Raw genomic sequence first — 12,398 nt, 5'->3', positions numbered from 1 at the left:
GAGAGAACTTGCTCCCACGCAGGGGCACACTGGAGAGGAGAGAGGCTGGGAATCAAGGTAAACATTCTTTTTCTTGTTTCACCTTAATAGCACGTGCTTTTCGAAAGGAAATTCTACGTTCACACTCAGTGCTGCTTTCTTAAAGAACTGAGAGAAATTTATTTAAAAGGAAAATCGCAAAAGGTAGAGATGAATTAGGTGTACAGCATTATGACTGCAGCGCCCATTTTACAAACACAAGGAGAGGACAAGAAAAGGGGGGAGTCACTAAGGCTGAACGGGACAGGGCAGAGAAGCCGGCTTCTGCCAGCTACTTTATCATTTCATGTTATTTATAGGGTAGGGTGGGCAATGAGCGGGGTGGGGAGAGGAGCAAAGAGTGAAAGGAGAGATGGCCGCCGAGGGTGGGACGGGAGGAAGATAAGAGATTCAGTAAATCTACAGGAAACCTGCTAAGAGTTTTCAGGAATCCAGAAAGCACCACATTTTGTACCATGAGAACTTTTAAATCATAGGAAGCAAACAATGTCTAAGAAGTGCCACCAATAGTTAGCAATCAGTAGCAACTTAATAAGAGTACTACTCTGAAAAGAAAAAAAAAAAAGTAAGAGTCCCATCTTAGTTAAAAGTCAGAGGTAAGTCTCATGCATAGTGTGACCCAGCAGTCTGACTGGAGCCATCAATCGAGTTGCTCCTCAGGACCAAAAGCTGATACAACTTTTCTGTTAAATGTGAAAAGAAATTCCCTGCACTGAAAAATGGTAATAAAAACTGTGGTGGTTTGAATCCAAATGCCCCCACAGACTCATCTATTTGAATGCTTAGTCATCAGGAAATGTCACTATTTGAAAGGATTAGGATTAGGAGGTGTGACCTTGTTGGAGGAAGTCTGTCACTGGAGGTGGGCTTTGAAAAGCCCTGAGTCTCTCTCTCTCTCTGCCTATGGGTCATGATAGAGCTCTCAGCTCCTGCTCCAGTGCTTGCCGGCCACCATGCTCCCTCTGTGGTAAAAACCGACTAAACCTCTGCACTGTGAGCCAGCTCGAATTAAATGCTCTCTTTTATAGGAGCTACCTTGGTATCGTCTCTTCACAGGAATAGAACAATGACTAACAAAAACTAGAGTGGGTAGCAAAACAGACACAAGATTTTGGTTTTCAAACAAATTCATTGAAGTTTTTCTACTTAAAGCAAACATTTCTAGAACTTTCTGTGGATAAATTAAGTAGAAGCAGAACCAGTTGGTTGTAAACAAGCAGTCACTAGCAGCAAATTGTTCGATTTTAAATTTCTCAACTGATATTTGGTCTTTCTCCCAAGGGCATTAAACACCTAAGAGCATATCATATACTCCTGCATATTCAAGAGACCTCTAAGTTGCAATTGTGTCTAGGAACGTTAATTATAATGAAAAAGGGTATAAAAGTGAAAAGAAAATTACTCCAAGGAGTCAATGTACCCTCTTAATAATAGAAAAAAACTGAATATAAATGTTTTATAATTCTCCTTAGTGAATTTTGTAAACAAATTCATATTGTAAGCAAAGTCAAAATTCCTAAGTAAGCAAGACAGGAGAAATACACATTAGAGCTCAAAAGAAAATGTCGAAATAATGTAACATTAAAAAACATTTTAAGACTGGTCTCATGCTGCCTGGAACATACCTCCCCACCCCCCACCCAGCACTAGGATTATAGGTCTGCCACCAACCAGCTAGAGTGCTTACTTTTCTTCTAACAGCAATATATTTACATTATTCAAAAATCAGAAGATATATTTTTTTTAAGCCTCATTCTCAAAACCTAATTCCTAACTCCAAGGAATCAATTTGATTAGTTGGTTGTGCAGCAGCCTTCCACTGTTATGTGAACAGACACAAGCAAACACACACTTGTTATTTTCCTTTCTGGCGTATCTGGCTCACTATGCCCAGTCAGTATGAGTACACCTGTATGAGGAATTCATTTATTTGTTTAGCCACACAATAATGTTCTGATTGGATATGCTGTCCTTTATTTAATCAGGAGAGTATTAACGGGCACCTGGAGCATAGGCTCTAAACAACGGTGTTATGACTCCTGTCCAAATGAACACCTTTGACATTTGTTAATGCAGGTACAGGACAATTTCTATAATTTAGATGGCATGATTCTGCAATTTTAATTATACTGCCATATCACTCTTCACAAGGTCTAATATCAGTTTATATTCTTTCAAACAAAGTGTAAGAAGGTTAACTCAACACTTGATTTTATTCACCCAGACCTATTCAGTTAATAGCTCCTTTGATAAGAACATGGGAAAGGTCAGGTGTTAAGTACTAAGATTTCCTACATTTCATGTTAATGAAATCAAATTCACATAAGAAATATCAGGTCTCTGAATAGACCTCACAGGAAAAGTGGTCTAAGTTGTAACAAGTGTTATTTTTGTTAACTTGGTTACTTAAATTATAAAATTTGACATCAAGAACCAAGAATTGAGCAGTTCATAACACATTAAAAAAACTCCTACTCTCTGATGTGAACTAAACACTGCATGCCCAAAATCCACACACCAAAAACCCTAACCCACGTTACTATATTTGACAACAGCCTTTTATCTTTTTAATTTTGTTATAATTTGCATATATAAGAGAAAGAGAGAGTGGGGTGGGGTGGGGAGGATGTCCAGTTTCATTGATGCCACAGGAGGTCAGAGGACAAATTCCAAGAGACTGATCTCTCCTTTCTAGTTGAGGCAAGGTCTCGGTTTTTACAAGGATGTGTGAACAATGTGTGCAGAAAGCAGGTGGTAGCTTCCTCCTCCCAGATACTTATAGACTGAAACTGTTCATCTAGAGAGACCAACTGCCCAGACTAGCCAGCCTCGCCTCCTTGGGCTGTACATAATAAAACGCTGCATTTCCAAGTTGCCGGAGGCGCCCTCCATCAAAGCCAGCACAGCCCACCTGGTGCCAGCTTTTCTGTATGTGTGCCTATCATGTCTTCAATATATGTTGTTTCTTCTTTCCTGAGTTGTCCCAGTCAGGAGTCCAGGACCAAGCCAGGTAGGACACAGCAGCAGATCACTTAAGAAAGATGAAAATGTTCTGGGGACAGGCAGTAAGGTGAGGGTTATACAGCAATGTGAGAGGGTAAACTGCCCACGCTCTCTATACTAAACCAGGGTGAAGTGGCAAACAGTAAGTATACTGAATTACATACATAAAACTGTATATTAAATCACAAATACATAATTATAGTTGTAACATGAAGTGTATAAAGATCACAAAAGACACAAGTATCACCATGTCTGATAAATGGAACTACATACAAATATGGTCCTGTTTTCTTTCACATCTTCTCAATAGTATTTCCACTGATGATTTTGTGGTCAATTATTTATGTGTTTTTGTGAGAGTATTTCCACTGATGATTTAGTGGTCAATTATTTGTGTGTTTTTGTGAGAGAAAAGAAGTGTAGATATTGACTTGTGCTTTTTATTTCTTCCTTGCATATGATGTTTTTAATTTCATGAGAGTAAAAGTACTTTAATAACAAAGTCTAATAATGTAAAAAGAATTTAAAAATCAACCACTAAAATAAAATGAGCAAAAACACTCCTATCTATACATCTAATTGATCCATGGAAAAAGATATTTAATTCAATAAACTTCTGAACATAATATTCTGACTATAATTTTTTTAAATTTTAATTAAAATGTAAGTAATCACTTTCCCCCTTCCTTTCCTTCTTCCAGCCCCTTCTAGGCCTCTTCCCTCCAACTCTGACTATACATTTTTAATGAAAGTTGGTCTAAGAACCAAAGGTAGTGTAGAAAAATTGTCAACCTTATACAAAAACTTGGTTGTCATGATGGCACTGAACACGTTTCCTCAGAAACATTTTGTGTAGCTGCCACACGAAGCAAACCCTGCGGGCACTGCAGGGAGCAAGTCTCACTTCAGGGGAGGAAGACATGAAGGCCAAACAGGAAGAGGAAAGGAAATACCACGGGAAGTGCAGGTGCAAACGGTAACAACCGGTAGGTAGACTAAACAGGCACGTTAGACAGAAGTGTTCATCCTCTGTCCACAGAAAGGGCCTGGAACCAACGATACTACAGAATTTCTGAGCTTTCCCAGCACCCAGTGGCAGACACAGACAGAACAAGATGAACCTGGAAGATGCCGGGCAACAATACGAACGGTGGGGATGCTCAACCAGGGTTCAAAAGGCCCCTACTTAAATATTGCAAAATTGGGGCAGCCAAAAGAAAAATGAAGATAATAAATCATAACACATAAAAATAGAACCAGGAACCTATGAGTGACACGAGAGTAATCCATAGTGACCCTGAAAAAACGAAGTGTAAAGGGAGCTCTTCACAAAAGAACTCAAGCTAACGCATACATGAGGAATAGTAAGTAGAAAAACATGTCAGCCCCCCCCCCCAATAAACCATTCAGCAAGAACCATCAGTGGGCTAGGCATTCCCATAATCCCAGCACACAGAAGACAGGGACAAGAAGGTTGATGTAAATTCAAAGCCAATCTGGTCTACATAGCAAGTTCCTGGCCAGTCAGGGCTACCTGGTGAGACCCTGGCAAAAGAAAGAAAGAAGGGGGAATGTGTAGAGGGAAAGAAAATATCATCAACCTTTGTGTAAAATTTATTGATGTCTAGGTTACTTATACGATTTCAAAATATCCTTATGAGGGGCTTCTGGTACAGCTCAGTAGTAAGACATACGCACAGAGTCTGGAAGTTCAATTAAAAAATAATAACAATAACTAGAGATTACCAAGAAGTAGAAATTGCGATTTTGATAACATAGGAAGACAGTGGGCATCACAATGACTGAATGATTATCAACAATTGGACAGACAGACACTGGACTCCTCCTGACATAAAGCAATGAATATAGTCTTAGCAAAAACAATCAACCTGAGCTGTCATAGGAAAGCAAAATAAATCTAGACTACAGCAGTAGTATAAAACTGGTCCAGACTCTTCTATAATGGCAGTCATGAAAGCCACAGAAAATAAGTAGAAGGTGGAAAAAGGACACCGTAGTAATCGCATAATGGAATACCTGACAACTAATGCCAGGCGTGCTTCATGGTTTGCAAACAGGAGGAAATTTGGAACATGGAATGTGGCTTAAATAGCAGATATATATAGATACACACACACACACACACACACACACACACACACACACACACCTCTCTCTCACACACATACACACACACACACACACCTTTCTCTCTCACACCTCTCTCTCTTTCACACACACACCTCTCTCTCACATACCTCTTTCACACACACACACCTCTCTCTCACACACACATACACACACCTCTCTCACACCTCTCTCTCTCACACACACACACACACCTCTCACACCTCTCACACCTCTCTCACACACACATACACACCTCTCTCTCTCTCTCTCTCTCTCTCTCTCTCTCTCTCTCTCTCTCTCTCTCACACACACACACACACACACACACACCTCTCATACCTCTCTCTCTCTCTCTCTCTCTCTCTCTCTCTCTCTCACACACACACACACACACACACACCTCTCTCATACCTCTCTCTCTCTCACACACACACACACACACCTCTCTCTCTCTCTCTCTTTCTCTCTCTCTCTCTCTCTCTCTCTCTCTCTCTCTCTCTCTCTCACACACACACACACACACACACACACACACACACACACACACACACATATCAAGGGTATCACAAACACCCCTTTTCAGGAGTTACAGGAAACAATCAGAATTACCTTTGATGGGTTGATTACAATGTTTCTGGCAGAGCCATGTTCGTCTCCAGTGAAGGCTGGCTGATTGTTGAAACCCTGCTTTACATTCACAGCGGTAAGTTCATCCTGTTCAAGAGAATATATTGATTAAGCAGAGAACAGAAACACTTCAAGTCAATCCAGACACTGCAGCCTGAGTAAGAACTAACTTCACTGCTGTCTGTAAGAGAAAGAAGTTGAGAGGACAATAATTAAGAGAGAAGAAACCAAAACCAATGCACACAGTAGCGAAAGTATCAAGTAAATGTTGTAAATTCTCACGATTCTAGGTGTAGGGCATAGAGGTTATCTAGATTGGTTACTCGGCTTGTAAGAGCATGGAGTCAATCTTAACTGTCAGCTTGGCAGGATTAAAGTCATGGTGAAAACACATCTCTCAGTATGCAAAGTGTCCTTAGGAAAATTAAACTGAGCAGGAGGACTCACACTGACTATGGTGACGCCATCTCAGGAGATGGGGTCCCGGACTTAAGAGAAAGGAATGAGCAGGATGAAACCAGCTCTCATTTCTGCTTCCTCATTGTGTGTTCTGTATACCCAACCACCCAAGCTCCTGGGGCAATGAGTTAGTTCCCTGCCATGATGGACTGTTATTACCTCAACTTTAAGCCCAAATCCTCCCTCCCCTACATTACCTCCTGGAGTGCTGGGGATGCTGTGAATGTGTTGCTCTGACTGATTGATAAATAAAACATTGATTGGCTAGTAGCCAGGCAGGAAGTATAGTATAGGTGGGATAAGCAGAGAAGAGAATTCTGGGAACAGGAAGGCTGAGTCAGGAGTCGCCAGGCAGACACAGAGGAAGCAAGATGTAAAAGTACTGGTAAGCCACAAGCCACATGGCAACTTATAGATTAATAGAAATGGGTTAATTTAAGATATAAGAACTGGGGCCGGGCGGTGGTGGCACACACCTTTAATCTCAGCACTTAGGAGGCAGAGGCAGGCGGATCTTTGTGAGTTCGAGGTCAGCCTGGTCTACAGAGTGAGATCCAGGAAAGGCGCAAAGCTCAGAGAAACCCTGTCTTGAAAAAACAAACAAACAAACAAAAAGATATAAGAACTGGATAGCAAGAAGCCTGAGCCATTAGCCCAAAGAGTTTAAATAATATAAGCGTCTGTGTGTTTATTTGGTTCTGAGTGGCTGCAGGCCCAGGCAGGACTGGAGATAACTCCAGCAACACTGGAGGGCATGTGGTCACAGCAGGGAGATGAGTAACTACTGTAAATGTCCTACTATTTTAATTGCTCTGTGAGTCCCATGAACTCTTTAGCTTATAAATTGGAAAAAGAAAAAAAAAAGGGAAGAGCTCCTTCTCTCACACACAGAAACAAGAGACTGTAGAACTTTTTACGTTTTTGTGGGAGTTGCTTTTGCCCTTCTAGCATGTGGGTCCTGGGGACTGAACTGTCTAGTCAAAAGGCTTGCCAGCAAGCTCCTTTAGCAGCTGGGCCATCTCACAACCCAAGATCATAAAGTGTTTTAATTGGAACTATTCTGAGGAGCTCATAGTTTGACTCTCCTTCTTTATTGCACTATTTTTAAATGTTTATTTATTTGTATGTGCATGGGTGTTTTGCCTGCACAAATGTCTGTGCACCACATGCACAGTGTCTGTGGAGGCATCAGAACTGGAGTTGGAGACCATGTGAGTAATCCTCTGTCCTCTGGGAGAGCAGCCAGTGCTAAGCAATCTCCCTAGCTCTCAGCCCTATTTCAGATTCAACAAAGCTCTCCCATCTAACTTATCCAAGACCCTATAGTGAGTTAAAGACAGAAATGAAAGGTTTATAGTAATAAGTTTTGTGGTGGTAAGCATGCCCCACCACAACCTATAGCTGGGAGTGAGGGGGGTCACTAGTGCTACATAGTCTAGGTCACTTAATCCTTACCAACTCAGGTGCTCTATGGTCAAATCCATTGCACAGGTAAGAACAGTGACATACGCTATACTAGTGCACCATCTGGGCAGGCCAACACTGAAATATTATCCTGAGGATGATCCTAGACCACAAAGAGACATTTCCATAACATAAAGAACAAATGTCACATGAAAATGTGGTCTAAAACTACAATGCTACTCCTACGATCCTTAAAATGACCTCCTGAACAGATGTGGGAAAACTTTGCTAAAGTTACAACACATCAAAAAATAGCCTGGAATAATAATAATAAGTATTATTATTAATATTATTGTTTGTTTAGGTTTTGTTCTTGTTTTTCGAGATAGGGTTTCTCTGTAGCCCTGGCTGTCTTGGAACAAAGTAGACCAGGATGGCCTTGAACTCAAGAGATCTGCCTGCCTCTGCCTCCCTAGTGCTGGGATTGAAGGTATGTGCCACCAAGCCTGACTGATAGCATGGAATTTTAGAAATTTTTAAAAAAGAAAAAAAAAAAAAAACATGACCTCCTTGCCCTGCCCAGATTATCACTGAGTTCTAGAATAAATCAGAGCTTGAAAATACAGAATGGGAAAAAAAAGTTGTAAGAAATGAGGTAAGAAACCATCTCAGGGAACTGAGCTGATGGTCACCACAGTACAAAGAAAAGAATGATAGACACCAGATGCAAGTGAGAAACAGAAAAACTGTTCCAAGGGCTGCTGTGACTAGTCAAAAATGGCTACCTTGGCTGCGAACCTCGGTCTGCTGGAACATGCCATGCAACTGCATTGTGTGTGCATTTCTGGGCATCCATGCAGGCCGCTGCTTTGGCCACTTTCAAAGGATCCCAATACACGGAGCAAAGTTCTGTGGGAATCAAGTCTTCTCCCAGCTGAGGCGGCCACTCAAATGATGATCCACACAGAAGACAGAAGACATACTCCTTAACCATATCCAAGGACACCTCAAACTGGTCACCCATTATCAAATTAATTATTCAAAGTTTTAAGACGAAACTACATAATGTATATTTTAAGTCAGGAAATTTTTGATCAATCTTAAGAAGCGGTTAATAAAAATGTCTGTGTAGCCTTAGTGTCTAAAACAGTAGGGGTACACATGGAGTCGTGAAAGAGTATCATAAGAGAACTGGGTATAAATTTGCCTATGATTTGCCACTAAAGCACTGGGGGAAACAGTGAGTGTCAGCAATACTTTTTACTCCGAAGGGCTGCGATTTACTCAAGAGGAAATACGAGGCTTTGAGATCAGCTGGTTCTGCAGCATCTCTGCTTTCTACTCTGAACTGAACTACTTTCAACTCACTTAACTCCCCCCGCCCCCCGAGTCTTCACCACTTCAAAAGGGGTTCTACAAAAACAGGTAAAAACCAAGAGCATGGCAAGCTAGATTTGCATGGATGGTGTATTTTCTGAAGTACATGGAATGAACAAACACTGATGGCAAAAATCCAAACGCGTTATGACACACTCCAGTGTTGTCTACTGTTGACAGCACAAACTCCAGCGCTGCACCAAGAGACTCCCCTCAAAGGAAAATCATCCTCTCCAACCTGGAGATGCCTGTGGATCCAACTTTGAGAAAGCAGGCAGCTTTAAGCGATTTAGACAAAAGGTGATGTGTGTCACCTGCATTCACACAAGAAGCTACTGTGACTGCTCTGCATGCTTTGCCAAGATTAATTAGGTGTAACTAGAAAAGAAAGAGTCCAAAATTTGGAACAGAATGCTTCTAAACTGCCAAGTCAGAGCTATCTGTAAGGGACACAAATAGCTACCTCCCTATGAGCTTTGAACCTCTTCAAAGACTTTCCTAAATAGATGAATAACAGCCATCCACTGTTACAATGACTTTCCTTGGAAAGACAGGGAGACAGATCACAGCCATTACCTTGCAGCCCAAGGTAGCATTACACCGCACCATGATGCTCACATATGGAACTTCTATAGGCAGGTAACAAAGTTGCTCCAAAAGTAGCTAGAACACCGATAAGAAGGGCTCCTACACTCCTTCCCACTGACTTCAACTAAAACATAAGCCTTAGGCAGAAAGAAACTGGGGCACATGCTGCCCCCCCAGCACTCTAGAGGCAAAGGCAAGAACACATGAGTTCCAGCCGGAGCTACATGGTGATCCCTTGTATCAAAAAAGAAAATACAATACACACCTTAAAGCAAATTTAGAAAGGAAAAAAAAAAAAAAAGCAAATGCCTACAGAAGCCCATGCTAATAGAAAAAGCCAGTGTTTACATTTTTCTCTACATTTTCAGATTCTATATAGATAGAAAAATCAGACATTTGGGACTATGGGCAAACTCCTAATGCAACCATGAGTCTCACATATGTATGCTGAGGCTGCTATTTTTCTGGATCACTTTCAAAGCCATCTTTTAATTTCAACAAAATATTTCAAGGCTAGCGAGATGGCTCAGCCAATAAAGGCGCTTAGGTGCAGGCCTGACTACCTGAGTTTGATCCCCAGGACCCACAGGAGAGAACCACTCCCAAGGCTATCCTTTGGCCTCCACACGTGTGGCACAGGTAAGCACGCACAAACACACACACCTTTTTTTTTCCCTAAGTAAAAAAGATCTCTTTGGAGAAGTGAATACATTTTTTGGTGCCAGTCTGGAAACTGCGTAAGCGCCTTCTCACTCAAGAAATGTAACAAAAAAGGCCAGCTCAGCACAAATTCCAAAGACCATGTCAGAGGCAGATTAATAAATGGTACACGAACACTTGTGCACTCGCGCGCGCACACACACACACACACACACACACACACAATCATGCCCTTTTCCACCCTCATCATCTAATACATAGACCGAAATCTCTGCCAGAGATAAAGACAACAGATCAGCAGGAAACCAGCCCCTTAGCTGCTACCCAGGAAGACTGGTTAACCTATCTCACCCAGACACAGGTGTAGTGGGTATTCGCTCCGCCCATAACCTTGGGCTAGCTGACCCGTTAGAGGTGGTGCTTCTTGCCTGCCTGGATGAAGGCTTCTTGGCGCATGGTTCGGCGACCTGGTCTGGAGCTTTCCCCATCTTTCCCTGGGAGATGAAGAGGCAACGGCGTCGCTTCATTTTGTGTAAGTGAGTGTGTGATCTCCATTTCATCCCTTAATAAGTAAGTATTCTGCCCAGGAAGCCTTCCACAATCAAGAGAGATCGCGAGACCCCTTCCCTCTTCCTTTATAGAAGGTTACGAAGGCAGGCAAGGAGCACCGCAGATAGCCCAAGGTCATGGGCGGAGCAAATACTCACTACACACAGGTTTTAGAAACAGTTTTATAATTACTGTCCCTCAAAAGAGCATTCTCTCAGACCCCTGAGGTTGTCTGCTGACTCCTGTTAGAAAAATGCTACTATCCATGATTGAATGATATGATGTTCATATCCAAGATGGCATGATAGTCCTCATTACAGACAGAGTTTAAAGCCATTGGGCACCCTGAGGTGGTGGCACACACCTTTAATCCCAGCACTCGGGAGGCAGAGCCAGGCTAATCTCTGTGAGTTCGAGGCCAGCCTGGTCTAGTGAGATCTAGGACAGGCACCACAACTACACAGAGAAACTCTGTCTTGGGAAAAAAAAAAAAAAAAAAGAGCCATTGGGTAGCAGGCATGGTTAATGGGTATAAATGACCTGAAACATTAAGGAAGAACCTTTCAGTCACTCCCATACTTCATCATTAATTGTAACGCTTCTCACCATACACACTACACTCCTTCCTTTGAAGTATTCTAAACACCCCATCACTGTGGTCTGTGAGTTCAGGGTCCATCTACTGCCTCTCACTCACCCTGCTTCTGTCCTGCCCACCTCCTAGCTGCACTGGGTATTCCTGAAATAGTGTCCTGACCTACATGGCCTTATCCAAAAATTGCGGAGGGCTTTCCCTGTTTCTACCCTCTGAAGAAGCTAAAGAAAGATCTAGCATAACTCTATACAGGTCATCAGTAATGCTAGAGGCCTTTGCCCTACCAGACTCTGGCCACAAATCAAAGCATTTCCCTATGACTGAAGATGCGAAGCTTCAGTGAAGATCAGTGGTCCAGCCTGGCTGATATTCTATATGTTGGAATCTCACAGATCTGCATTAGAAGGCAGGGCTCACACCCAGCACTGGGGACCAAGCTGCAGACCCCTCTCTATCTCATCTCTTTGTTTAAAAGGGAACAAGAATAACTCACAGGGCTAAAGTTACATAAGACAGAATGTTGCAGAGTTTAGCACTGTGCCTGATCCATTATTAAGTGCCTTGTTTTTTAATATTTTAACTTGCATTTAATCTACTTGACAATTTCATGCATTTCAACCTGAATGCCTACATCATACCATTTCCACGCCTTCACCCTTACAGTATTGTGAAGTCTTTTGAATTTCCCAAGCCATAATTCAGGCTCCCCCTCCGTTCAATCATCAAGTAATTACAAATACGGCACCACAGTAAAAAAAAAAAAACTAGAGAATCCACCGTTGGCAAGTGTGGAATATAGCCCAGACAGAAATGCTGTCTGCTCAAGAGAACAAAGGGTTCAGCTCGGTCTGAGAAGCCAGACAGGTGGGAAGGTGGTCTTTGAGATGAGCTCCAACTTTGAAGGATCGTTCTCTAAGAGGACCCTTACAACGCCAAAGTTCTGACCTCTTTTTTTTTTCTTCAAAGA

At 42.1% G+C, this 12,398-nt stretch overlaps 1 protein-coding gene across 8 annotated transcripts in view; it reads right to left on the bottom strand.

Annotated features, from left to right (window-relative positions):
• Med12l (mediator complex subunit 12L) overlaps positions 1-12,398 on the bottom strand; it is a 341,599-nt gene that overhangs the window by 309,285 nt on the left and 19,916 nt on the right. For all 8 annotated transcript variants that reach the window (XM_052732026.1, XM_052732033.1, XM_052732028.1 and 5 more), the window contains exon 2: positions 5,782-5,886. In XM_052732026.1, coding sequence (XP_052587986.1) covers positions 5,782-5,886 — 105 coding nt within the window. The remainder of the gene's footprint in view (positions 1-5,781; positions 5,887-12,398) is intronic.

Source organism: Peromyscus californicus, unplaced genomic scaffold (assembly GCF_007827085.1).
Source record: "Peromyscus californicus insignis strain IS unplaced genomic scaffold, ASM782708v3 Scaffold_9__1_contigs__length_137607984, whole genome shotgun sequence".
Lineage (NCBI taxonomy): Eukaryota > Metazoa > Chordata > Mammalia > Rodentia > Cricetidae > Peromyscus > Peromyscus californicus.
This window is presented reverse-complemented; position numbering and strand designations above follow the sequence as displayed.